The sequence below is a fragment of the Schistocerca cancellata genome, chromosome 2 (genome assembly GCF_023864275.1).
Source record: "Schistocerca cancellata isolate TAMUIC-IGC-003103 chromosome 2, iqSchCanc2.1, whole genome shotgun sequence".
In the NCBI taxonomy this organism is placed as follows: domain Eukaryota; kingdom Metazoa; phylum Arthropoda; class Insecta; order Orthoptera; family Acrididae; genus Schistocerca; species Schistocerca cancellata.
Window position 1 is genome coordinate 1,124,394,168 of NC_064627.1, and position 26,738 is coordinate 1,124,420,905.

General features: G+C 45.2%; 1 protein-coding gene across 6 annotated transcripts in view; it reads left to right on the plus strand.

The window, feature by feature from the left end:
• Positions 1 to 26,738, plus strand: part of LOC126163164 (ankyrin repeat and fibronectin type-III domain-containing protein 1) — a 793,804-nt gene that overhangs the window by 554,154 nt on the left and 212,912 nt on the right. The window contains exon 1 of one of the 6 annotated variants that reach the window (XM_049920108.1): positions 24,869 to 25,072. The exons of 4 other annotated variants lie outside the window; for them this stretch is intronic. In XM_049920108.1, coding sequence (XP_049776065.1) covers positions 25,042 to 25,072 — 31 coding nt within the window. In that variant the 5' untranslated portion in view covers positions 24,869 to 25,041. Of the gene's footprint in view, positions 1 to 24,868; positions 25,073 to 26,738 lie in introns of those variants that run through there. One more of the 6 variants, XM_049920103.1, reaches the window with a different exon arrangement.

Genomic DNA, 26,738 nt, shown 5'->3' on the forward strand with positions numbered 1-26,738 from the left:
AATGTGCGAGCCGGTGGTGGCTCCATAATGATGTCGGCTGCACTGGCTCTTCTGGTCCAAAAGAAGCGATCATCGACTGGAAATAGTTATGTTCCGTTACTTGGAGACCATTTGCATCCATTCATGGTCTTCATGTTCCCAATTTTTACGGAGTACGATGCGCCATATTAACGGACCATAATTGTTCGCGATTGTTTTGAAGAACGTTCTGGACAATTCGAGAGACTGATTTGGTCTCCGAGATCGCCCGACATGAAATCCATGGAACACAAAATCCTGCGTTGGTAACACTTTCGCCGTTGTGGGCGGCTACTGAGGCAGCGTGGCTTCCAACGACTTGTTGAGTCCATGCGACGTCGAGTCGCAGCACCACGAAGGGCAAAAGGAGAACCGTCACCATCTTAGGAGGTATCCCTCGACTTTTGTCACTTTAGTGTAGGTGTAAACCAAACCTGCTTCGAAGCAATATTGTAGCAGCACGAAGCCTGTTCTCATCAGATGTCCTTGATACCACGAGCTTATTTGCTTCGAATGTCTGTGCGCCAAGTACGATCTATCCGGTTTTTCGAAGGAAGATCAGGACCCGTAACAGAGAGAACAAAAGAATAATTGTAAAGCGACCAGGATTAATGTTTTATTCTTTACTAATACAAGTCATTTGAGAAATTTATTTGCCTATCTTGTTATTTTCTTTTTGTTTATTTACTTATCTTTTTAACTCTCCGTATTCCTACCAGTTTCTATACGGAAACACATACAAAAGAACTGCACAATTCATTTGGTTCTCTGCTCCGCACCTAGCTGTCTTGGTTCTTACGCCACTTGTCTTCTTCATCTTCACGCGATCAGGCCCAGAGGACCGCGCGCCACCACAGTTAGAGCTCTCCATCCGTCTCTGTCTTCTGCTATCTGTCTCCAGTTTTCCGTGACTCCCAGCTGCAACAGGTCTTCTCTCACTCCATCGATCCACCTCTTCCTAGGTCTTCCCACTGGTCTGCTGCCTGACGGGATCCAGTCCATTGTGATTTTGGGCCATCTTGTTGCCTCCATTCTAACAACATGTCCAGCCCATTGCAGTCTTTTGCTTCTCGTCACTCCCAATATGTTAGGCTCCTTGTACAGCTCTTCTAATTCAGTGTTATGGCGTCTTCTCCATTCTCCAGTAGTCTGATCTCTGATTGGGCCAAATATTTTCCTGAGGACTTTCCCTTCAAATGTTAGCAGTCGCTTAAGGTCTTGTTTTCGAGTGCTCCAGGTTTGAGAACCGTAAAGTACTACTGGCATTATTAATGTCTTATACAACCGTAGCTTTAGTTGTTGCGAGACACTTCTACATTTTAATAAAGGGTCTAGAGAGTGGTAGTATCTGTTTCCCGCCTGCAGTCGTGCTTTTATCTCTGCTTCAGTTGATGTTACTTCTGTAAAAAATGATCCAAGGTATTTGAACTCTTTCACATGTTTATACCTGGTGTTGTTCACAATTAAATCTTGAGAGTTCTGGATCTTTCGCCACTTGTGCTTTCGTTAAACAGCGTCTGTGTTACGGGTGCGTAAGCAGCAATTGTAAAAGTTTCTTTCCTCGATGTATTGGACAATACTCGTTTGCGGAACCCATATGCGATGATGAAAAATACTCAGTTTTCGATTATCTATTTGTAAAATGAATACACCGCTATTTGACTGTATTGTTGTTTTTATTTAATTACGGCCCAGATTTGCCTTTTGTGCCCTTTTCAAGTGATTGAGTTTCTGTGATTAACATATACTGCAGGACATCAAGCTCAAAATTGGCCAGTTTTGATGTGCTGCAATATATGTTAATCACAGAAACTCAATCACCTGAAAATAGCACAAAAGGCAGAAACCTGGGCTGTAATTGAATAGACAACAACACAGTCAAATGGCGTTGTGTTCATTTAAAATTATTGCATGAGTGTTGTTGAGCAACATCAAAAACCTTAAATTATTAGTTGATTGAAGGTCATGAATTGTCCGGGGATTTTTCTTAGTAACGGGAAAGTATTGAACCAAAATATCTTAGTGCCCTTCATTTTACGTTGTACACATACACAGCACATCACTCCCATGACTGGTGGAGACTCATAGTACCGCCTCACATCAGCTCTACAACATACACGATGATCCAAGGCAACCAGGTCCTAGGTGACTGCCGGCCGGAGTGGCCGAGCGGTTCTAGGCGCTTCAATCTGGAACCACGCGACCGCTGCGGTCGCAGGTTGGAATCCTGCCTCGGGCATGGATGTGTGTGATGTCCTTAGGTTAGTTATGTGGTGTCACCGCCAGACACCACACTTGCTAGGTGGTAGCTTTAAATCGGCCGCGGTCCATTAGTACATGTCGGACCCGCGTGTCGCCACTGTCAGTACTTGCAGACCTAGCGCCACCACATGGCAGGTCTAGAAAGACGGACTAGCACTCGCCCCAGTTGTACGACGACTTTGCTAGCGACTACACTGACGAAGCCTTTCTCTCATTTGCCGAGAGACAGTTAGAATAGCCTTCAGCTAAGTCCATGACTACGACCTAGCAAGGCGCCATTAATCATATCTGGAGAAAGTCTCACTTGTATCGTCAATAGCGATGTACCACAAGGATGCATTAAAGTTAAGTAAACAGACTATACGTACTTTTCTTTATAACATTCATATTTATCCTGTTCCAGACTTCACGCCAGTCGGTGTGAGTTGACGCGTGCCCTTTCGGTAACCTCACCCTGTGTCTAGACTGTCTTGTCTAGACACAACAAGTTAGGTTTAAGTAGTTCTAAGTTCTAGGGGACTGATGACCTCAGATGTTAAGTCCCATAGTGCTCAGAGCCATGTGAACCATTCTTTTTCCTAGGTGACTGCAAGCTGGGAATCACATGACATCTCACCCTTTCGGTATGCCTATTTGCAGGAGGCCAGGACCATCTCACCTGTTTTCTCTGTACCGAACGCTCAACAAACGTTGGTGAGTGGCATTGACAGTATTGCCGAACTGGGGTGTCTTAGATGAACCCCTTGCCCACTTATTCACGGACGTGTCAATGTCGCACCCCTCCGTGATTACGCCACAGGAGGGGCCAAAGCAAGGGGGGCTGTAAAAGCTTAACCACCCATTTCTGCTCCGGATCACGTTCAGTATTCGTCGAATGGTTTTGAACATTTCCTTGTGGATTCACACTGCCCAACAGAGCAAAATTTGCAACAGCACTGCACTCCGAGGAGGTGCATTCAAGTGCAATGAGGTTACCAGTCCACGACGTCCTTACAGAAAGGTTGACGCGTCTGTGGAGTGTCAGCAGTGTCAAAGATTGTCAAGACAGTAGTCTTGGTGCTCAAAGTACTGCGAACCTTCGGTTTCGACCGCAAAATGTGTGGGAATCACCGTCTCAATGGAAGGGGTGGTTTCGTTGACGCCCTTTATGTCACCCCTGAGGCCTTTTTGTGTAGATTCTGAGCGGCTGTGTGTCTGAAACATTTTCCTCGGCCACTGTGAGAAAACCGCATGTTTTCAACTCTCGGCGTGGCGGTTCTAACCTCCGTCGCAGAGGCGTCAAAAGAAATGGTAAAATGTGGGCAAGCGGGGGAGCGACGATCTTCTCATGTGTGACGCGTCCACGGTGGCCTTGGGCAGAATTGTGGTGAAATTTTGTGCCAGTGTGACGTCTTTAACCCACCCTATACCCCACAGGCATTTCTGAAGTGTGACCCCTTTTCGCGTGTGCCGACCAACTGCTTGAAGTGTCCCCGATTCCGAGGGTGACGTCACAGGGAACCACGGTTTTGCATCATTACAGACAAAGGTTGTAGACACCTTCGAGCCAAATTTCAAACTTAAACATCGCAACGGGAAATAATTAAGGTGTTTCGAAAAAGTCTATTTTTCGTATCATTCTTCTGAGCCTTCTTCAGCAGAAGACTAGCAGCAACAAATGAATTAGGAATACTACGAGGGCTATTCAGAAAGTAGGGAACGTTTTGGAATTAAAAAAAAAACTAAGTACAAGAAATACATTTTATTATATACTTCTGAAAGAGCGACTGACATACTACTTTTCCTCATAGTCATCAAACACATTGAGGCACTTATCATAGTGGTGCACAAGCTTTGAAAGACCTTCGTCGCAAAATTCTGCCGCCTGAGACTTCAGCCAGCGAGTCAAGCCCGCCTGGAGTTCCGCGTCGTCATCAAACCGCTCGTTGCAAGCCAGTTCTTCATCTTAGGACACAAGTGGAAGTCGCTTGATCCAAGATCGGGGCTGTAGGGCGGATCAGGGAGAATTTCCCATTTGAATGAATTAAGGAGTTCTTTAGTGTGGTTTGCCGTGTGAGGTCGGGCATTGTCGTGCAAAAGCAAAATTTTGGACGTCAGCTTTCCCCGGCGTTTGTTTTGAACTGCTCATCTTAGACTGTGCAAAATTTGACAGTACCGGGCAGAATTTATGGTTGCTCCACGTTCGAGAAAATCAGTAAGAAGCACACCTTGCCCATCCCAAAACACTGTCGCTATCAACTTCCTTGCTGACAAGGTTTGCAAACATTTTCTTGGTTTTTGGGGGGGACCATGTGTGAACCCAGTCCATGGACTGTAATTTTGTCTCGCAATTGATGTCTTTCACCCAAGTCTCGTCAACGGTTACGATTCGATGCAGTAACGAATCACGATGTTTATGGTAGGCCTCCCGAAATGTCAACGTTGCCCCCATTCGCTGTTCTTTATGGTGCTCTGTAAGCATTTTGGGCACCCATCGTGCACAAAATTTTTGGTAGCCTAACTTCTGAGTGACAATTTCAAACAACAAAGTTCGTGAAACGAGTGGGAAAGAAAGCGAAAGCTCCGTTACTGTGAAGCGACGGTTTTCACGAATCGTTTCATCAACTTTAGCGACAACATCGTCAGTCAGAATGCTCGGGCGTCCACTCTTCTCTTCATCATGAAAGTTGGTTCGGCCATTTTTCAACCTAATGCACCATTTCCGGACGGAACATTCACTCATTACGTTGCTTCACATTAATCGTGGAATAGAAACACACAGCAACAGAACGTACCAGCGTGACTTCAAACACTTTGTTACAGGAAATGTTCAAAATGTCCTCCGTTAGCGCGGATACATGCATCCACCCTCCGTCGCATGGAATCCCTGATGCGCTGATGCAGCCCTGGAGATTGGTGTATTGTATCACAGCCGTCCACAATACGAGCACGAAGAGTCTCTACATTTGGTACCGGGGTTGCGTAGACAAGAGCTATCATATGCCCGAATAAACGAAAGTCAAGAGAGTTGAGGTCAGGAGAGCGTGGAGGCCATGGAATTGGTCCGCCTCTACCAATCCATCGGTCACCGAATCTGTTGTTGAGAAGCGTACGAACACTTCGACTGAAATGTGCAGGAGCTCCATCGTGCATGAACCACATGTTGTGTCGTACGTGTAAAGGCACATGTTCTAGCAGCACAGGTAGAGTATCCCGTATGAAATCATGATAACGTGCTCCATTGAGCGTAGGTGGACGAAACTAAAATGAGCTCTAACAGGGAAATTAAGCGTTTCCGGACACATGTCCACATAACATCTTTTCTTTATTTGTGTGTGAGGAATGTTTCCTGAAAGTATGGCCGTACCTGTAACACCCTGTATACGCTATCAGCGCGCGTCTAGCGGCGTCATAAGGAAACGTTCCCTACTTTGTGAACAGCCCTCGAATCACCACCAACAGGAATTCAACCTTTTAACCGTAATTGTGTTGCACAGTGTAGTTTCCCATGTGTACGTAGCTCATTAAATTGCGAAGTACACTGCTGAAGACGAACCTTAACGGTTTATTTTATTGTCATATGGTAGCCCCTAGCAGAAAGGCCTCTCCGTTTGAGACGTACATAAGGAATATTCATCGCATTTAAACTTACCGGTCGATGGAATGCGATTACGAAGCAAGGGAAGGCGAAGTGGCTGAAGAAGTGAGTTAGGGACTAGTTGTGTAGACTGCATTACCGTTCATTCAATCAGAAGTACAAATAACCCGCCGGTGTTAATTGGAGAACAAGCAGCGGTCGCGTCAGTTGTCACCGGCGCGCCACAAAGCGTTGATTCTGCACGAGGTCGCCACGAAGACCTGCGATGAATATGCATTTATGGTAACCAGAGGCGAACGGGCGGGGCACCCGACGCTGCACTGCGCCGCCGCCAAATCCAGTCAACAACTCGGCGGATTTAATTTGAGGAGCCGCAAACACAATAAGGGCGGGGCGGCGTAGCGCGTCGTCGACGGCCGCGTCATCGGCGCTCGCCGGCGACCGCGAATCTTTCTGAGAGCCCTCCGCCGCCTTTTAAGATACTCGAGTGTCTGAGGGGGCGAAAGGAATGAGATTGCCTCTTGTGTGCCACTCCTCAGTAACTCTACGGGCCTCCTCCCGTCTTTAAATGAACTCGCTTTGCTAGGGCCTTCTCGAAAGTGAGCGGACGTTCTTCTCCGTCCGGCCTTTCGGAACATCGGTTTCCTTTCCTCCGCAGCCGTTCATATTTCTGCGTTCCTTGCCTATGCCGGCGCCTTCGTCATCACCGTCTCAGCTGAGTACTCTGCAACATGTGAACATGACCGCGTACACTGAAACACACACACACACACTCTAACATATCCACTCATACGAGTGGATTACGAACGAAAAAAAATGGCTGACATCGAAATAAGTGTCCAAGGAATAGAAAAGCAACTGAAATCACTCAACAGAGGAAGGTCCAGTGGACCTGACGGGATACCAATTCGATTCTACACAGAGTACTCGAAAGAACTTGCCCCCCTTCTAACGGCCGTGTACCGCAAGTCTCTAGAGGAACGGAAGGTTCCAAATGATTGGAAAAGAGCACAGGTAGTCCCAGTCTTCAAGAGGGGTCGTCGAGCAGATGCGCAAAACTATAGGCCTATATCTCTGACATCGATCTGTTGTAGAATTTTAGAACATGTTTTTTGCTCGCGTATCATGTCATTTCTGTAAACCCAGAATCTACACTGTAGGAATCAACATGGATTCCGGAAACAGCGATCGTGTGAGACCCAACTCGCTTTATTTGTTCGTGAGACCCAGAAAATATTAGATACAGGCTCCCAGGTAGATACCATTTTCCTTGACTTCCGGAAGGCGTACGATACAGTTCCGCACTGTCGCCTGATAAACAAAGTAAGAGCCTACGGAATATCAGGCCAGCTGTGTGGCTGGATTGTAGAGTTTTTAGCAGACAGAACACAGCATGATGTTCCCAATGGCGAGACGTCTACAGACATTAAAGTAACCTCTGGCGTGCCACAGGGGAGTGTTATGGGACCATTGCTTTTCACAATATAGATAAATATCCTAGTAGATAGTGTCGGAAGTTCCATGCGGCTTTTTGCAGAAGATGCTGTAGTATACAGAGAAGTTGCAGCATTAGAAAATTGCAGCGAAATGCAGGAAGATCTGCAGCGGATAGGTACTTGGTGCAGGGAGTAGCAACTGACCCTTCACATAGACAAATGTAATGTATTACGAATACATAGAAAGAAGAGTCCTTTATCGTGTGATTATATGATAGCGGAACAAACACTGGTAGCAGTTACTTCTGTAAAATATCTGGGAGTATGCATACCGAACGATTTGAAGTGGAATGATCATATAAAATTAATTGTTGGTAAGGCAGGTGCCAGGTTGAGATTCATTGGGAGAGTCCTTAGAAAATGTAGTCCATCAACAAAGGAGGTGGCTTTCAAAACACTCGTTCCATCTATACTTGAGTTTTGCTCATCAGTGTGGGATCCGTACCAGGTCGGGTTGACATAGGAGATAGAGAAGATCCAAAGAAGAGCGGCGCGTTTCGTCACATGGTTATTTGGTAAGCGTGATAGCGTTACGGAGGTGTTTAGCAAACTCAAGTGGCAGACTCTGCAAGAGCGGCGCTCTGCATCGCGGTGTAGCTTGTTGTCCAGGTTTCGAGAGGGTGCGTTTCTGGATGAGGTATCGAATATATTGCTTCCACCTACTTATACCTCCCGAGGAGATCACGAATGTAAAATTAGAGAGATTCGAGCGCGCACGGAGGCTTTCCGGCAGTCGTTCTTCCCGCGAACCACACGCGACTGGAACAGGAAAGGGAGGTAATGACAGTGGCACCAAAAGTGCCCTCCGCCACACAACGTTGGGAGGCTTGCGGAATATAAATGTAAATGTAGATGTAGATACATGGCCAGATGAACACAGAAATGACATATTTCAATATCTTTCCCTAGAACTTCACAAACCTACCTTCTCGTCAAAATAGGATGATGTTTCCAAGAAAGTAAGCCCACGGGTTTAGTTAGTTACCAGCGGACACGGGTTTAGTTAGTTACCAGCTGACAAACCCCGCATTCAAAAAATGGTTCAAATGGCTCTGAGCACTATGGGACTTAACATCTCAGGTCATCAGTCTCCTAGAACTTAGAACTACTTAAACCTAACTAACCTAAGGACATCACACACATCCATGCCCGAGGCAGGATTCGAACCTGCGACCGTAGCGGTCGCGCGGCTCCAGACTGGAGCGCCTAGAAACGCTCGGCCACCAGCGGGCGGCAAACCCGGCATTTCCCGGGTTTTGATTTCGGCAGTTTTCTATTAGAAACGGAAACACAAAACGAACTGAGTTTGTTGTGTACGGGAAAGTAAGATCCGATTGGCCGTAAAATGGAAACCACTGTGAAAATCAAAAATGTTTCATTTGAAACAGTTAGCTACATCTTCCAGCCACTTCTCTACATATTCCCCGCTCTGAAAAAGAAGTAAGATTGGGTTTAACGTCCCGTCAACATCGAGGTCATTAGAGACGGAGCACAAACTCTGATTGTGTCAAGAATGAGGAAGCCAGTCGCCCGTGCACTTCCGAAGGATCCATCGCGGCATTTACGTGGAGCTATTTAGGGAAATCACGGAAAACCTAAATCTCGACGGCCGTACGCGGCTTAGAACCGCCGTTCTCCCGAATGTGAGTCCAGTGTGCTAGCCACTGCGCCACCTAGATCTGTCGTCGCTCTGACTTAGACACTTGTCGCAGCGTTGTACCAAGTTTCCAGTACCCTGCTCATAGAAGGCAGCCGCCTGTGTTTTCCGCCAATCCTCTAGGCTGCTCTACAGCTCGTTGTCTGTGCGACAATGTTGTCTTCATAGACAGCGGTTCATATGAACAGAGTTGAAACCCAGAGAGAGTCAATTGCGGACTGTATTGGGGCTGATGAAACACTTTCATCGGAAATACTGGAGGAGAATCTCCATTGCCCCTGCACAGTGCGGCAGAGAATTATCATGAAGAATGAGATGCATGACAATTATGCTACATGTATGAGGGCTGAGTGACAGCAAGCGAAATCTGTCTTCATGCCCTCATACTTAGCGAGAGACATTATTTTCTAGCGATCTTTACGAGCTCACTGTGCGCTTAGAACTAAAAAGAGCGGACAACAGGCATACTGGAGACATTGCTCAACACATCTGTGCAAAGGTTCCTAGGATTCTCACTGTGGTTTCCATTTCGCGCCCGATCGGATCTTACTTAACCTCGTAATATCTAAAACATTTCATTTCCCTAAGGCGCTGCAGTCATGGACTGTGCGGCTGATCCCGGCGGAGGTTCGAGTCCTCCCTCGGGCATGGGTGTGTGTGTTTGTCCTTAGGATGATTTAGGTTAAGTAGTGTGTAAGCTTAGGGACTGATGACCTAAGCAGTTAAGTCCCACAAGATTTCACACACATTTGAACATTTTTTTAAATTTCATTTCCGTGCATTTGTGAAAATACCTTTGAAATTATGAAACGGTCGTACAAAGAAGTATGCATCATTTACACATAAGTAAATAAAGCTGTTTCGCGTGTCTGCAGCGAGATTTTGTAAACGTCTCTATGGCAACGCCTCTTCACAGCGCTATTGTTCGCGTACAGCCGTTTATGCTTGGCACTTGATAGCTCTCAAAAGCGCTGGCAGGTGTCAAAGATTTCCTCAAGCTGACTCGATTGCAGGAATGTATAGTAGCCTAAAGAATAATTGGATTAAAACGTAATGCATGACGAGGCATTTTTTCACGCATCTCTGGGTTTATGACGTTATATCTCATGAAGAATGTCCGGTACCGTGATATAATTTCGTACGTGCATTTAGCAGCGTATATGGATGCTGTATGCGATATTTGTTGCGAATATACTTAATAGCACATAAGTAATAAATTTAAACGTCATGCATGATGCGGGAGGTTTTGTGCATCTCATTGTTTATGACGTCATATCTCCTCAACTATGATCGGACACACAAACACACACACACACACACACACACACACACACACATATATATATATATATATATATATATATATATATATATATTGTTGTGCTGAAATCGGTAACAAATAAGGCGAGATTTTTAAATACATCTGAAGGATTCATTCTGATCGAATTATATATATGCGTGAATTCTGTCGATGAGAATGAATCCTTCAGATGTATTTAAAAATCTCGCCTTATTTGTTACCGATTTCAGCACAACAAAGCACCTTATTCTGGTCCCTCTATGATAAACCTGGCATTCATGCGTATAAGCACTTAACCGCCATCGTACAGGGTTATTCATAAGTGCCTCAAGCGTTTCAGAAGATGTGTGCACTAAAACTCAAAAACATACAGAGAATAGACACAGACTGGTGGGTGGAGCACCTATGCAAGTTTTTAACTCACAAGGGGTCAATGTAGTTACTGTTTGTGGAGCAACAAACGTCAAAACGTGCTTGTAACTCACTGAAGTCGCTGACGAAAATTGCCCGCGACGTCGTGACAGCGGCCCACTTTCCAAACCTGTTAATTGGGTTGCCTATCTGTAGGCGCGATCTAGTTCGAGGCAAAAAATACGGAGCGGATAATTTGTTTATTCGTTCTGGCTCTCCTACCCCTCTCCCTTCCCCATCCCCTACTGCAACTATGACACAGCGCATTTTACGAATCGAAAACTAGAGAAATGGTCTTTCCAATAAGATGTGCCTTTTTTCCGTACTTCTTGTAGTTTTCGCCGAATCCTCTTCTGAAACTGTGGAGTTACTTGTGAATAACCCTGCACAACTAGGCAAAGGATGCAATAAAATCGAAGTCCGCGCTGATTAATTCCTTGCTCACTGTTTATGCGACTGAAAGCGCCAGCACATCAACTGGTATGTCATATTTCTACAAAAGTTTGATGTCTGTAATCAGATGCCTAATGATGATTAGCAACAACTGTAGCTGGTAGCAATAAAAAATAATTGACCAAGTGCGAGCAGAACTCGCGAAATTTAGGTTCTGTACAAAACGTCTGTATAGTTAATCCATCTTGGGACTCGAGAATGTCAACGATTTTTGCCTGTTATCGATATCGATACTGGCGACGTATTGGGCCCGGAAATTCCAAGGCCGTATCAGACTCTCTACAGTAGTTCCTCACACCAGCCCGGACGTACGAAAAGAAACGAGCAGGGCAGTCAGTTTATATATGTAGAGCGAGAAGATTTAATAAAGAAAAATTACTTACTTAATAAAATATGATTGCAACTGACATTATATGTTTGCATGTAGTAATGTTATCTGTGAGACCTGAGTTTCTCCTGGCGTATACAACTTTCAAATAACTTCCGGGAATTCAGCCAGGTAACACTTCCAGCGACCGCCGATATTTCGGCGGGAGAACACCCCGCCATTTTCAAGGCAAACTGCAACGGACAGGCGGCGTACATGCAAATTTAATACCTCGGTTCTCGGACCGAAGCAGGAAAGATAACACACACACACACTGAACACTAGTGCCACCAAAGATGACCAAAGTCAGAGCTATCAATAGTGAGACTATCAATTCGCAGGTGAGGCAGCATTGACTCTGTTCCTCTGTTTTTTGACAAGGGAGAGAGCCGGATTCCAAACAGAGTTTAAACAGAAATCTCCATCCCTGTTAACGAGGTTGCTCGCTAATTTAATCTCAACTGCCTCCCTAATCACACTGTCCCAATAGCTGGACGTGCATGCCAATATCTCGGTGTTATTATATAACATGGGGTGACCAGTATCCAAGCAATGTTCGGCAATAGCAGATCTATTTGGCTGCTGTAATCGTGTGTGCCGTTTATGCTCAGTACATCTGTCCTCCACGGTCCTGATAGTTTGACCAATATATGCCATGCCGCAGCTACAAGGGACACGATATACACCCGCCTTACGCAGTCCAAGATCATCCTTAACGGAACTCAAAAGTGCTCTAATTTTAGATGGAGGTCGGAAAACACATTTCACATCGTATTTCCGTAAAATACGACCGATCTTATTGGACGTGTTTCCTACGTAAGGCAAGGAGGCAGTAGATTTAGGTGTTGACTCAGAATTATCATCAATCACCTGATGTACAGTTGGTCGATAGCGCAACGCACGTTCAATCTGTCTATCACTGTAACCATTTTAACGAAATGTAACTTCAAGATGGGACAGCTCAGCTGGCTAAGTCTCGTACCTTGGTACACAGGTCAAACTATCAGGACCGTGGAGGACAGATGTACTGAGCATAAACGGCACACACGATTACAGCAGCCAAATAGATCTGCTATTGCCGAACATTGCTTGGATACTGGTCACCCCATGTTATATAATAACACCGAGATATTGGCATGCACGTCCAGCTATTGGGACAGTGTGATTAGGGAGGCAGTTGAGATTAAATTAGCGAGCAACCTCGTTAACAGGGATGGAGGTTTCTGTTTAAACTCTGTTTGGAATCCGGCTCTCTCCCTTGTCAAAAAACAGAGGAACAGAGTCAATGCTGCCTCACCTGCGAATTGATAGTCTCACTATTGATAGCTCTGACTTTGGTCATCTTTGGTGGCACTAGTGTTCAGTGTGTGTGTGTGTTATCTTTCCTGCTTCGGTCCGAGAACCGAGGTATTAAATTTGCATGTACGCCGCCTGTCCGTTGCAGTTTGCCTTGAAAATGGCGGGGTGTTCTCCCGCCGAAATATCGGCGGTCGCTGGAAGTGTTACCTGGCTGAATTCCCGGAAGTTATTTGAAAGTAATGTTATCTGTTAAGCTTTTGGCGGATGATGAATGCAACGTATGTTCAAATGGCAAAAGATTTTTTTTTTTTTGTGGAAGTGATATAATTACAAATCTAGAAGTTTCAGATTTTTTACTTTACATGGACTGTGAAACCTTGCTTACTGCCAAATTTCATGATTTTAAGATAATGGGAAGCATCCTATAGGTATTGATAAGTGAGTTTTAAGGTATCAAAATATGTCACATAAATGGCCGTGTCTTTTGATTGCATTGACTTAGTTTACAATTTTATAACGCCAAGGGATCATAGATCTTACTATGTGACATACATGTGAACTTGATATGCCAAACTGTACCAGAGAAAAAGGTCTTAACAGGCGGACAGACAAACAGAAAGACGGACAAAAAATGACAAAAAAATATTTTATCGCGTTATATAATTACAAATTAACAATTTTCGTATTTTTCCTTTACTTGTACCGCGAAACATTGCTTCTTGTCAAATTTCATGATTCTAGGTCAACTGGCAGCACCCAATAGGTTTTGATGACTAAGTTTTCGAGTATCAAAATGTGTGAAATAAATGGCCGTACCTTTTGACTGAAGTGAATTAGAAGCTAAAATTTTTTACACCGCCATGGGACCTTACACCTTAATGTGCGACATAAATTTTAACTTGATACGTCAATCCACTCCAGAGAGAAAGTGTTATTAACAGTCGGACAGATGGACAAACAGGCAGACATGCTGACAACAGAACAATTCTATAAGAGTTCCGTTGTTATAGATTAAGGCACAAACTCTACAACCATACAGGATGACAATTATTGAACTACATGAAAAAATCGTAAATTAGTTTCAAACTACGGCATGCACACACTTTATTCAAAACGTTATCGTCACTGCAGATATTCGTATTTAGGTTGTGTGACATGTTCGATATGCCTGCCGTTATTGGCGATCATGTTGCGCAGACGAATAGCGAAATTCTGCATTATCCGCTGAAGTGTCGGAACATCGATGTTGTCGATGACCACCTGAATGGATGTTTTCAGCTCAGCAGTGGTTTTGTGGTTATTTTTGTACACCTTGTCTTTAATACAGCCCCACAAAAAGGAGTCGCACGTGTTCAGGTCCGGAGAATATGGCGGCCAATCGAGGTGCCAGTGGCCCCTGGGTACCCCAAAGCCAGAACGCTGCCCCCAACGCGCTCCTTCAGGACATAAAACACTCTCGTGCTTCGATAAGGTCGAACACCACAATCTTGTCGAAATCAGGGTCACTTTGGATAATGGGGATGTAATCATCATCTAAAATCTTCATGTACCTGTCGGTGCTCGCGTCGATTATTCCGTACTGGACCGGCCTCGGTGGCCGAGCGGTTCTAGGCGCTTCAGTCCGGAACCGCGATACTGCTGCGGTCGCAGGCTCGAATCCTGCCTCGGGCATGGATGTGTGTGATGTCCTTAGGTCAGTTAGGTTTAAGTAATTCTAAGTTCTAGGGGACTGATGACCTCAGATGTTAAGTCCCATAGTGCTCAGAGCCATTCCATACTGGACATTGCACATCACACAGTCGCCCGTTGAGGGTGAAGAGCCTTCCCGATCGCGAAATGCGGATTCTCAGTCCCCAAAATGCGCCATTTTGCTTATTGACGAACCCTTCGAAATGAAAGTGGGCTTCGTCGCTAAAATAACCATATTCACATGAAAGCCCTGTTCGTCAATTGTGTGGACAATAGTGTTGGCGAAACACAACCGCTGTTCCATGGCCCTGGGGTTTAATAGCTGATGGGTTTGAATTTTGTGTGGGACGAGTTGCAAGTCTTCGACAACAGTTTGTTATAATGTCTGCCGGTTGATTCTCATGTGTTATGCAGCTCGTCTGATCGATTTTCTAGCGCGTTATCTGCTCGATGTTTTCAGGCGACATTGCCACCACTGTTATTACGAGCACTACACGTTCAAGTTGCGAATCAAATTCTTGATTGTCGGCACACTTGGACCGTTTGTCTTCAGCTTGAAGTCTGTCGTAAATAGCCGCGTGGTCTTAGGCGCGTTGTCACGGTTCGTGCTGCTACCCCCCGTCGGAGGTTCGAGCGTTCCCTCGGGCAAGTGTGTGTGTGTTGTCCATAGCGTAACTAAGTTTAAGTTAGATTAAGTAGTGTGTAGGCTTAGGGACCGTTGACTTAAGCGGTTTGGTCCCACAACACCTTACCACAAATTTTCGGTCGCTAATTTCCTTTCTGCGAAGTTGCGTTGTTATTGCTCGCATAGTAGGCCTGCACAAGCGCTATACGATTAGGCATGCTGTACCGTGATATTTTCACGTGCAAATGGCCGACCATGCAGTCTGAACGTCCTAACTCAAACCGTTCAGAAGCTATTACGGTTTTATTTCATGTAGTTCAATAATTTTCACCATGTATTTATAGCAGCTGACGAAGTGATACATAATTTTCGACTAATGTTTCTTGATTACTTCCTTTGCTGACTGTTGATTACTTCTTTTGCTGACTGAGGGGGAAATTGACATTTTGAGCGGTACTAGGATGCACGAACCTCTTCTACATTGTACTTGTTGTGACGCAGTCATGTCCTGATTGTTTCTCCATCTTTCGTGGTTAAAATTCGGAAATTATTATGCTGCCAGCTACTGTATTGTGCATATTTCCTGGCGCAGACGCCAACACAACCAAAACGCAGGGGAAGTGGAAACTGCGTTCAAATGCCAACCCGACTGGAAGGGGGGGCGTGGAGTTGCGTTTGCCGTCACGCGCTGCCAATAGCAACTCGCTCTTAGGACAGCAGTCGCACTACTTCTGTGGAAAGATCATGCGGTGGGGCCACGCCTCTTGCATCACCCGAAAACATTACGCAGAAATGAGGAACTAGTCCTCACACGTCGACACAGTTTCACCGGATTTTCCACTAAGGATATGACGTTAGAAACGTTCTTTTTTCCCTGTTCTTTGTTACTGGCTTGAGAAACCCAATAATACATGAAAATAAAGTGAAAGTGAGTAGTATTCCGTTCTTTGCAGGTGTTCAGTCGAAAAGTAAGAAATGATAACAAGTACTGGCTGTTGTTGGTTGCATTAAAATATTCTTTTATTTTGTAATAACCAGTGCGCGGCATTTATGGAGTGTATAGCCCTTTTGAAGTAAATATATTAAAAGCTAGCAAATGTTTATCTCGACGTACTTCGCTAAAATGTAGCAGACTTTAAAATTAAAAACGACAGTGACGTATCATACCACTTAGAAGTGTAGGAGCATGATGTTACCATTCAAAAAATTTCGTTGGCTGTGTCCGTCGTTGAAACTAAAATACTGAAAGTAAGAACACCACTGACTGTCTCTAAGCTACATAAGAGAACTGGTACAAATATTTTGTCAGTAGATTTATTCCTCGGATAGTTACGTTGTTTCTGGTTCTCGCAGTCAGATTTGAAATTAAATGATTTTTTTCTTTTCTAAGCTAGTTTATAGAACAGTTGTAACAGAAGACTGTTTAATTGCAGTTATGTACTGAAGTAAAATTGAGAGGTCCCCATTTGTCAAGAACTTGGAGGCTTCCTCTCTAATGCAGTAGTGAGTAAACATAATTATGATAACGAGGACCAATCAAATTTTGTAGCAGATTGTATACTTTTGCTGTATGTTAACGCTGCTTTATAGGTACGCAAAGTCAACAGTTTTGTGAAAAATCCTCGGAACTATGATTGTTGAAAGTCAGTATCACATTCACGGATAGTAACGATAGATCTTCTGAAATCAGCGCACGTTTCCTGTGAGGTAGGTTTTTGTATTAGCCACGACGCTGCACTCTAGAGGTAAAGGGCTGCAGAAAAACTGGGTCAAAAACTGTTTTCAGATTTTCGCGGCAGTCTGATATAAATCAAAACATAGATCCGAAATTAAGCGTAACATTAGAAAACAGTGATAAAGTCAAAAATAAAGATAGAAAATTTTGACAAAATCGTAACAATTTGCTGAACAATTAAAGTATCGCTGTGTCAGAACATTACGGAAAAGACGTGCATCTTCATCCTCACCAATTTGCTGTTATACGTGACTCTGAACTTCCGGACCAGTTTACGCTTTTCAGTTCTACTAGATGTTTCTGAACGAATTTGTACAGGAACATCTGAATCGCTAGTTTTTCTTTTCTTGGGATGAAAATCCCGTTCAGTCTATATACTGGGTGATTCTCATTAGCGTTTAAAAAAAACCCCGATGCAACGTACTCGACGCTAAGGTAAGTAATTTCATGTAAGACATATGTCGCAAACGTCAGGAAGTAGCCTAAAAGCGGATGACAAATGTTGACCGCGTGACGTCACCAGATGACGTACCACGCCGCACGTGCAGCGCTTGACCCCATCGGTCTGCTGCACGTCCTTCCAAACCACGTGCACGACTTCAACGCTTGGGGCTCAGGGTTCGAGTCTTGCGTCTTGCAGGCAGTACTTTTTTTGCATTCGGTTGGACAATTATGTGTTTCCATTAAGATAAAAAAAAGTAGCGCAAAAGGTAAGAAACACAAAACAAAACAACATTTACTTGAGTACAGCAAGGACAATAATTCTGTACCTTCTACGTTTACAACAGATCACATTTAAAAGGTGTTTGAAATTTGTATTGCGTGCTTGAGTACAAGTACTGCTTCGCTCTGTCATCCCTTCAAGCACGCGCTCGAAAACACCCTCCGTATTTTGGATCTCTACAGCGGTCATTTGGCTACGCGGGCTGTTAGTTCATTTGGGACACTGCTGGTGTGCTGTAAACTATCTCCTTCACACCAACCGCAAAAAAATAATAAATAAATAAATAAAAATAAATGTTGCGGGTTTAAATTCGGGTATCTTGCTGGTATCCAGACTGGCCCGCATTTCCCAATCCACCTGTCTGGATACACCTGGTTTAAGCAGTTTCTTGTTGCGATGGCATAGGGCGGGGGACCTCTATCCTGATGTAGCCACATGTTTTCTCTTACTTTCAGAGAAACATCTTCAAGTAGATCTAGCAGAACCTTCCTTAAAAAGAGTGAGTAATTTGCTTTATCAGGTAACCTGTACGTTCATATTATTTGCCCGCCTAAAATTCCCGCCCATGTATTAATCTTAAATTTGTCTTTCCGGCCGTGCTCATACATTTTATAGGGGTTAGCATCGGACCAATAAATGTTACTTTTGGTATTTAAGATTCCTTCTTCGTTGTTGTTGTTGTTGTTGTGGTCTTCAGTCCTGAGACTGGTTTGGTGCAGCTCTCCATGCTACTCTATCCTGTGCGAGCTGCTTCATCTCCCAGTACGTACTGCAGCGTACATCCTTGTGAATCTGCTTAATGTATTCATGTCTTGGTCTCCCTCTACGATTTTTACCCTCCACGCTGCCCTCCAATACTAAATTGGTTATCCCTTGATGCTTCAGAACATGTCCTACCAACCGATCCCTTCCTCTAGTCAAGTTGTGCCACAAACTCCTCTTCTCCCCAGTTCTATTCAATACCTCCTCATTAGTTATGTGATCTACCCATCTAATCTTCAGCATTCTTCTGTAGCACCACATTTCGAAAGCTTCTATTCTCTTCTTGTCTATACTATTTATCGTCCATGTTTCACCTCCATACATGGCTACACTCCATAGAAATACTTTCAGAAACGACTTCCTGACCCTTAAATCTCTACTCGATGTTAACAAATTTTTCTTCTTCAGAAACACTTTCCTTGCCATTGCCAATCTACATTTTATATCATCTCTACTTCGACCATCATCAGTTACTTTGCTTCTCAAATAGCAAAACTCCTTTACTACTTTAAGTGTCTCATTTCCTAATCTAATTCCCTCAGCATCACCCGACTTAATTCGACTACATTCCATTATCCCCGTTTTGCTTTTGTTGATGTTCATCTTATACTCTCCTTTCAAGACACTGTCCATTCCGTTCAACTGCTCTTCCAAGTCCTTTGCTGTCTCTGACAGAATTACAATGTCATCGGCGAATCTTGAAGTTTTTTTTCTTCACCATGGATTTTAATTCCTACTCCGAATTTTTGTTTGTTTCCTTTACAGCTTGCTCAATATACAGATTGAATAACATCGAGTGAGGCTACAACCGTGTCTCACTCCTTTTGTAACCACTGCTTCTTCATTAAATGTCACAATATCGGTAAAGATAACAACGGAAGTAAAATTAGTGTCCTCTTGCTATCGCGCACGAAACCATTCACTAAATTCAGTACGAGGCGCACAATCCGTTCCGTATAACTTGTGCGTTTTAGCCTTGTTGTAGGCTTTTAAGCCTTTCCGTTGCACGCACGTCACACCGTTGACAACGAAATACCCCACTGGCCAGCGACTTGCCGTGTACTCGCTTCCGTATCAGGGTCCTACTGTATCGCGCCAAAGCAGCTCCCTCCATTTGGTCTCTTATACCGGTACGTCCGATACCCCGGAAGATGGAAATTACTGATAAACATCTACATGCGACGGGAGCAGCTTCAAATACAGTATGAGTGGGAAAGTTGTAGTGACTTTTATGTTTAAACACTCGAAACAAGGTTTTAAGCTACTGTACGTATTTGCAAAACCTACTTCTTGATTGTTAACATAAAAACCCGTAAGACAAATACAGGGTGTTTCAAAAATGACCGGTATATTTGAAACGGCAATACGAACTAAACGAGCAGCGCTAGAAATACACCATTTGTTGCAATATGCTTGGGACAACAGTACATTTTCAGGCGGACAAACTTTCGAAATTACAGTAGTTACAATTGTCAACAACAGATGGCGCTGCGGTCTGGGAAACTCTATAGTACGATATTTTCCACATATCCACCATGCGTAGCAATAATATGGCGTAGTCTCTGAATGAAATTACCCGAAACCTTTGACAACGTGTCTGGCGGAATGGCTTCACATGCAGATGAGATGTACTGCTTCAGCTGTTCAATTGTTTCTGGATTCTGGCGGTACACCTTGTCTTTCAAGTGTCCCCACAGAAAGAAGTCACAGGAGTTCATGTCTGGCGAATAGGGAGGCCAATCCACGCCGCCTCCTGTATGTTTCGGATAGCCCAAAGCAATCACACGATCATCGAAATATTCATTCAGGAAATTAAAGACGTCGGCCGTGCGATGTGGCCGGGCACCATCTTGCATAAACCACGAGGTGTTCGCAGTGTCGTCTAAGGCAGTTTGTACCGCCACAAATTCACGAAGAATGTCCAGATAGCGTGATGCGGTAATCGTTTCGGATCTGAAAAAAGGGCCAATGATTCCTTTGGAAGAAATGGCGGCCCAGACCAGTACTTTTTGAGGATGCAGGGACGATGGGACTGCAACATGGGGCTTTTCGGTTCCCCATATGCGCCAGTTCTGTTTATTGACGAAGCCGTCCAGGTAAAAATAAGCTTCGTCAGTAAACCAAATGCTGCCCACATGCATATCGCCGTCATCAATCCTGTGCACTATATCGTTAGTGAATGTCTCTCGTGCAGCAATGGTAGCGGCGCTGAGGGGTCGCCGCGTTTGTATTTTGTATGGATGGAGGTGTATACTCTGGCGCATGAGACGAAACGTGGACGTTGGTGTCATTTGGACCGCAGCTGCAACACGGCGAACGGAAACCCGAGGCCGCTGTCGGATCACCTGCTGCACTAGCTGCGCGTTGCCTTCTGTGGTTGCCGTACGCGGTCGCCCTACCTTTCCAGCACGTTCATCCGTCACGTTCCCAGTCCGTTGAAATTTTTCAAACAGATCCTATATTGTATCGCTTTTCGGTCCTTTGGTTACATTAAACCTCCGTTGAAAACTTCGTCTTGTTGCAACAACACTGTGTTCTAGGCGGTGGAATTCCAACACCAGAAAAATCCTCTGTTCTAAGGAATAAACCATGTTGTCTACAGCACAGTTGCACGTTGTGAACAGCACACGCTTACAGCAGAAAGACGACGTACAGAATGGCGCACCCACAGACTGCGTTGTCTTCTATATCTTTCACATCACTTGCAGCGCCATCTGTTGTTGAAAATTGTAACTACTGTAATTTCGAAAGTTTGTCTGCCTGAAAATGTACTGTTGTCCAAAGCATATTGCAACAAACGGTGTATTTCTATCGCTGCTCGTTTAGTTTTTATTGCCGTTTCAAATATACCTGTCATTTTTGAAACACCCTGTAGCAACAACGTAGAAATCATTTCACACGTTAGATCTTGTTTGGTAATTACCCTCGACTTCAGAACACAGCCTGTCTGACCACTGCATTACCTTCACTCAATGCATTTTTGCACCTTCAGTAATTACTTACGCGCAGGATCCCTGTTTTCAGATGAAATCCACAGTACCAAACGATATACAAGAAGGTAAAAGACGCTGTGAGAAACGGTCTGCGTAAATCCATCTTATTGCAAGCGTATTGGAATTAGCAGCACCACAATGGAGCTGCATGTCGGCAAGGTCGTTAAATGTAAACCGATTCATTGTAGTATTGTATTACCACTGCCGCGACAGCTACCGTATCACATCGGTTAATGAAAGAACGAAGCCTAGCGGAGCGACGTGAAGCACTGCCCCACAGCGGCGACCGTATGATCCACAAGTCCAACCGCTGCACGTGCACTGCACGTCACCTGGTGACGTCACACGTTCTACATTTGTCATCCACTTTTGCGGTATTTTCCGACATTTGCGGTCCCACGTGTCTGATATTAGACTACCTGTCTCAGCGTCAAATAAAGTCGCTTCAGGGTTTTTTCAAACGTTAATATTAATCACCTTGTAGATACTACATCTCGGTAAACACGCTTTACTATCCATCAAAAGGTACTCTTTAGATCGTTGAACAGCCGTTGTCTAAAGTTAAGATGGGTGTAAGCTTATACGTCTCAACATTACACAACGGCTGTTCAACGTTCTGAAGAATACCTTTTGATGGATAATAAAGCGTGTTTAGCGCATTATTTCAGGTCCAGTTTTTGTTGTCGCCCTTTACAACTTTATACGTTGTCACATCTTACAGTTTCCAGTTGCTGCTTCTGGGAAATCCTACAGAACAGAGCGTGCCCTTCCTTTGTAATGTCCATCCTTACAATCAGCAGTTACGAACCGGAGTACACAATTTGACTCAGTGTAATGAATATTTATCGGTTTTAATGTCAGGAGTTTAATGAAGATTTTCAATTTTAAGATCGGCTTCTAATTACTGTACGTTATGTGGCTGGTGTGCGATGTTACAACTCACTATGCACACCAGCTGACGTCGTGATAGCAGCAGTTCTCTATTTTTAGTACTAAATCTGAAGATGATCTAATTTGGCCGAAAGTAGTCGTAGCACATGATCTAGACTATTTTATACATTAAATATTATCCACAGGGTGAACCACAACTCCACTGACAAACTTGAGGAGGTGTTAATATGGACCAAAACAAGAAAACAATGTCCAGTAGACATGGGCTCTGAAACGCATACCTGCACTTGTTTATCTTCGATACTGTGAAACGCATTTCTTCTACATTCGACATAAAAGTTTTCTGGGTATGGTACCGCGTCATAATGTATAAAACTACTGCTGCTGGAGAAAAACCACCGTTTCGGCCACGGTTGCAGCGGCCTTCCTCTGGGTCCTTGCATATTTTGGGAGGAGCTAGTATGGACCAAACAAGAAAAAAAGTTCAGTAAATTATCCAACTCATCCACGGCCCAAGTGGCTTTTATGGCTTTTTTTCAACAGTCTCTTGAATACTGTTCATTAGTGTGGGATTCTCCGCCCGGGGACTGGGTGTTTGTGTTGTCCCCATCATCTCATCATCATTGGGGAACTGGAAATGGAAAGATTTGGAAATCATACGGGCACTGAGGACCACGATGTTGAGCGCCGCACAAACCAACGTCATCATCGTCAGTGTGCGATCATTACCAGTTGGGACTGATAGAAGGAGCAAAAGATCCAACGAAGAGCATATTTTGGGAGGAGCTAGTATGGGCCAAACAAGAAAAAAAAATCCAGTAAATTATCCAACTCATCCACGGACCAAGTGGCTTTTATGGCGTTTTTTCAACAGTTTCTTGAATACTGTTCATTAGTGTGGGATTCTCCGCCCGGGGAATGGGTATTTATGTTGTCCTCATCATATCATCTTCATTTGGGAAGTGCAGAGAGTGGAAATGGAAAGATTTGGAAATTATACGGGCGCTGAGGACCACGATGTTGAGCGCCCCACAAACCAACATCATCGTGGTCAGTGTGCGATCTTTACCAGTTGGGACTGATACAAGAGACAGAAGATCCAACGAAGAGCAGCGCCTTTCGTCAGAGGAAGGCACGAGAGTTGTTACAAAGATTCTCAACATTCTGCTGTGGCAGACATTACAAGAGAGGCGTTGTGCATCACTGTGAGGTTTACTATTGAAATTTTGAGGGAATACTTTGTGGGAAGAGTCGGACAACATACTACCTCCTCCCACATACATCTCCTCGAAATGGCCACGACGAGAAAATCCGAGAAATTAGAGCCAGTACAGAGGCATACCGACAATCATTCTTGCCACGCTCTATTCGCGAGTGGAACAGGTGGGAAGGGGCAGGGGGGGGGGGGGATGGGGTTGGGGATCAGTGGTAGAGAAGCAACCTCCGCCACACGCATTAGTGGCGTGTGGCGTATGATGTAGACGCAAGCATGCGCTCTTAAATGCTTCCCTTGAGATCTATGAGCACTTATTCAGTGGAGGAGGTGAACAAATGCCTATAACTCTTAACGTACGCATTTTAGATCCCGTGCTTACTAGACATTCTTTTCTCATGTCTCCATATTATCACTTCTGAAAGTTTGTCGGTGGAGTTCTAGTTAACCTGTATATCTGAATGGTAGGCTTCATATGGTTCCCAAGTTGTGCAGCGACCGTAAACCATAAAATTACTAAATAAGCAGCAACCAGTCGCAAAATCATGTTTTCTTTATTTACTTTTGCAAATCGATTTCAACTGGTTAACAGCCATCATAAACTTTATGTATAACCTGTGCTTTAGACCATGTAACTACTCAGGGACCATATACGTTGAAAGCACCGATGATGGCTGTTAATGAGTTGAAATCGATTTGCAAAAGTAAACAAAGAAAACATGGTTTTGCGACTGGTTGCTGCTTATTTAGTAATTTTACTCTGTATGTTGTATCTGCTTCCCTCGTTGAGTTACTTTGAGTTTGTTTGTTCTTCTTTAGGTTTTCGTTAAACTGTTCACCGCATCTACTGTCACATTGTTGTAAGCGACTTTGTGCATCGAGTGATAACGTTGACGTGGTAAGAGAGTGCAAGTAAACGGGAATCCGAGTTCGACGTCCTCGCAGAGTGGTTTCGTTCGTACGCGCGACGAGTGAAGAAGTGCAAACTATGAGCGCGTGCCGGACCTACGACAACGGCTGAAGACTTCGCCGCGCCGCGCGCCCCAGATGGAGCTCTCGCAGCGCAAGCGCAACTCGGGGCTGAGCGCGTCGCTGCGGCGCGCACGGCTGCTGCGCCTCCGCTTCAAGACGGACGCGCCGCCGCCCCCGGCGCCGCCCCCGCAGGCCGTCCGCGTGCCCGTGCTGCGCACGCCGCCCCCGGACGCGTGCGCCGAGAAGCTGCTGAGCGCGCAGCCGCCCCCGCCGCCCAAGGTCGTGTCCGTGCTGGGCCTGCTCAGCGAGCAGCAGCAGCTGCGCCAGCGCCGCCACGCGGGGGCGGCGCGGGAGGCGGCGGCGCCGCCGCAGCGCTCCGCCGTGCGCCGGTCGTCCTCGCTGTCCGAGCTGGAGGAGCTGGCGCACGAGGCGGTCGTCCTGCGCAGCAACCACAGCCTCGGCGACGCCGTCCACAGCCGCAGCTTCCGGACGCTGCCGTCGCACATCAGCAAGAGGCTGTCGTCGCCCTACCTGTGGCCCAAGCTGCCGGACGCCGCGCAGGTCAAGGGCCGGGCCGCCGACAACAGGAGGAACTCCATGTGGGCCGCGCACCCCAGGCACAGCCACAGTACGGGATGTTGTTGATCGCTGTCGCGGCTCGTTGCGCTGTTTGTTACTACTGCCATCCAGACCGTCCCCAACCATTTTGAAACAAGCTCGGCTTTCATCTTCTCTCCGCGCAGCAACTAATATAGTGTTCCAAAGAAAATAGGGGGCGATTCAAAAATAACTGTGTACAGAATGAGATTTTCACTCTGTAGCGGAGTGTGCGCTGATGTGAAACTTCCTGGCAGATTAAAACTGTGTGCCGGACCGAGACTCGAACTCAGGACCGTTGCCTTTCGCGGGCAAGTGCTCTACCGACTGAGCTATCCAAGAGCGACTCACGACTCGTCCTCGCAGCTCTAATTCCGCCAGTACCTCGTCTCCTACCTTCCAAACTTCGCAGGAGCTCTTCTGCGAACCATACAGAACTAGCACTCCTGCAAATGGCTCTGAGCACTATGGGACTCAACTTCTAAGGTCATTAGTCCCCTAGAACTTAGAACTACTTAAACCTAACTAACCTAAGGACATTACAAACATCCATGCCCGAGGCAGGATTCGAACCTGCGACCGTAGCGGTCTTGCGGTTCCAGACTGCAGCGCCTTTAACCGCACGGCCACTTCGGCCGGCTAGCACTCCTGCAAGAATGGATATTGCGGAGACATGGCTTAGCCACAGCCTGAGGGATGCTTCCAGAATGAGATTTTCACTCTGCAGCGGAGTGTGCGCTGATATGAAACTTCCTGGCAGATTAAAACTGTGTGCCGGATCGGCGCATACTCCGCTGCAGAGTGAAAATCTCATTCTGGAAGCATCCCCCAGGCTGTGGCTAAGCCACGTCTCCGCAATATCCATTCTTCCAGGAGTGCTAGTTCTGTATGGTTCGCAGAAGAGCTTCTGTGAAGTTTGGAACGTAGGAGACAAGGTACTGGCGGAATTAAAGCTGTGAGGACGGGTCGTGAATCGTGCTTGGGTACCTCTCTTGGTAGAGCACTTGCCCGCGAAAGGCAAATGTACTGGCGGAATTAAAGCTATGAGGACGGGTCGTAAGTCGTGCTTGGGTATCTCAGTTGGTAGAGCACTTGCCCGCGAAAGGCAACTGTCCTGAGTTCGAGTCTCGGTCCGGCACACAGTTTTAATTAGCTGTATACACTTCGTGGGAGTAATTATTGCATCCAAACAAGTATAAAATGTTAAAGAAAGTTTTTTTTATCTGAAATTTCTTTATTTCAGAGTTATGTAGCAGAGTAGGAATCACAAGAGAAACACAAACAACACAAAATTAATTCTTCTCAGAAAGCAACTACACGAAAGGACCCTAAATTCAACACAGTTACATACTGTACATTTACCGCAGAATATATTCAAAAATATGTCCATGTAGACGAAGACAGTGATGTGCTTGACGCCTCCCCGCTCTTCGAATGTTGCGGGCTCTGTTCATCACATTCTGTACAGTTCCACGACCATTTTCAATTGCTGGTTCAGTTCTGTTACATTCTCAATTCCAATATCATACACGAGCTCCTTGAGACCCCTGCAAAAGTAGAAGTCCAGGGGGTTAAGATCTGGCGGGCTAAGCAACTGGTCCTGCACGACCAATCCACTTATCGGGATAACCAACACTGAGATATTCTCTTGCCTCCCGACTTAAATGTACAGGGGCACCGTCGTGCATAAAAGATAA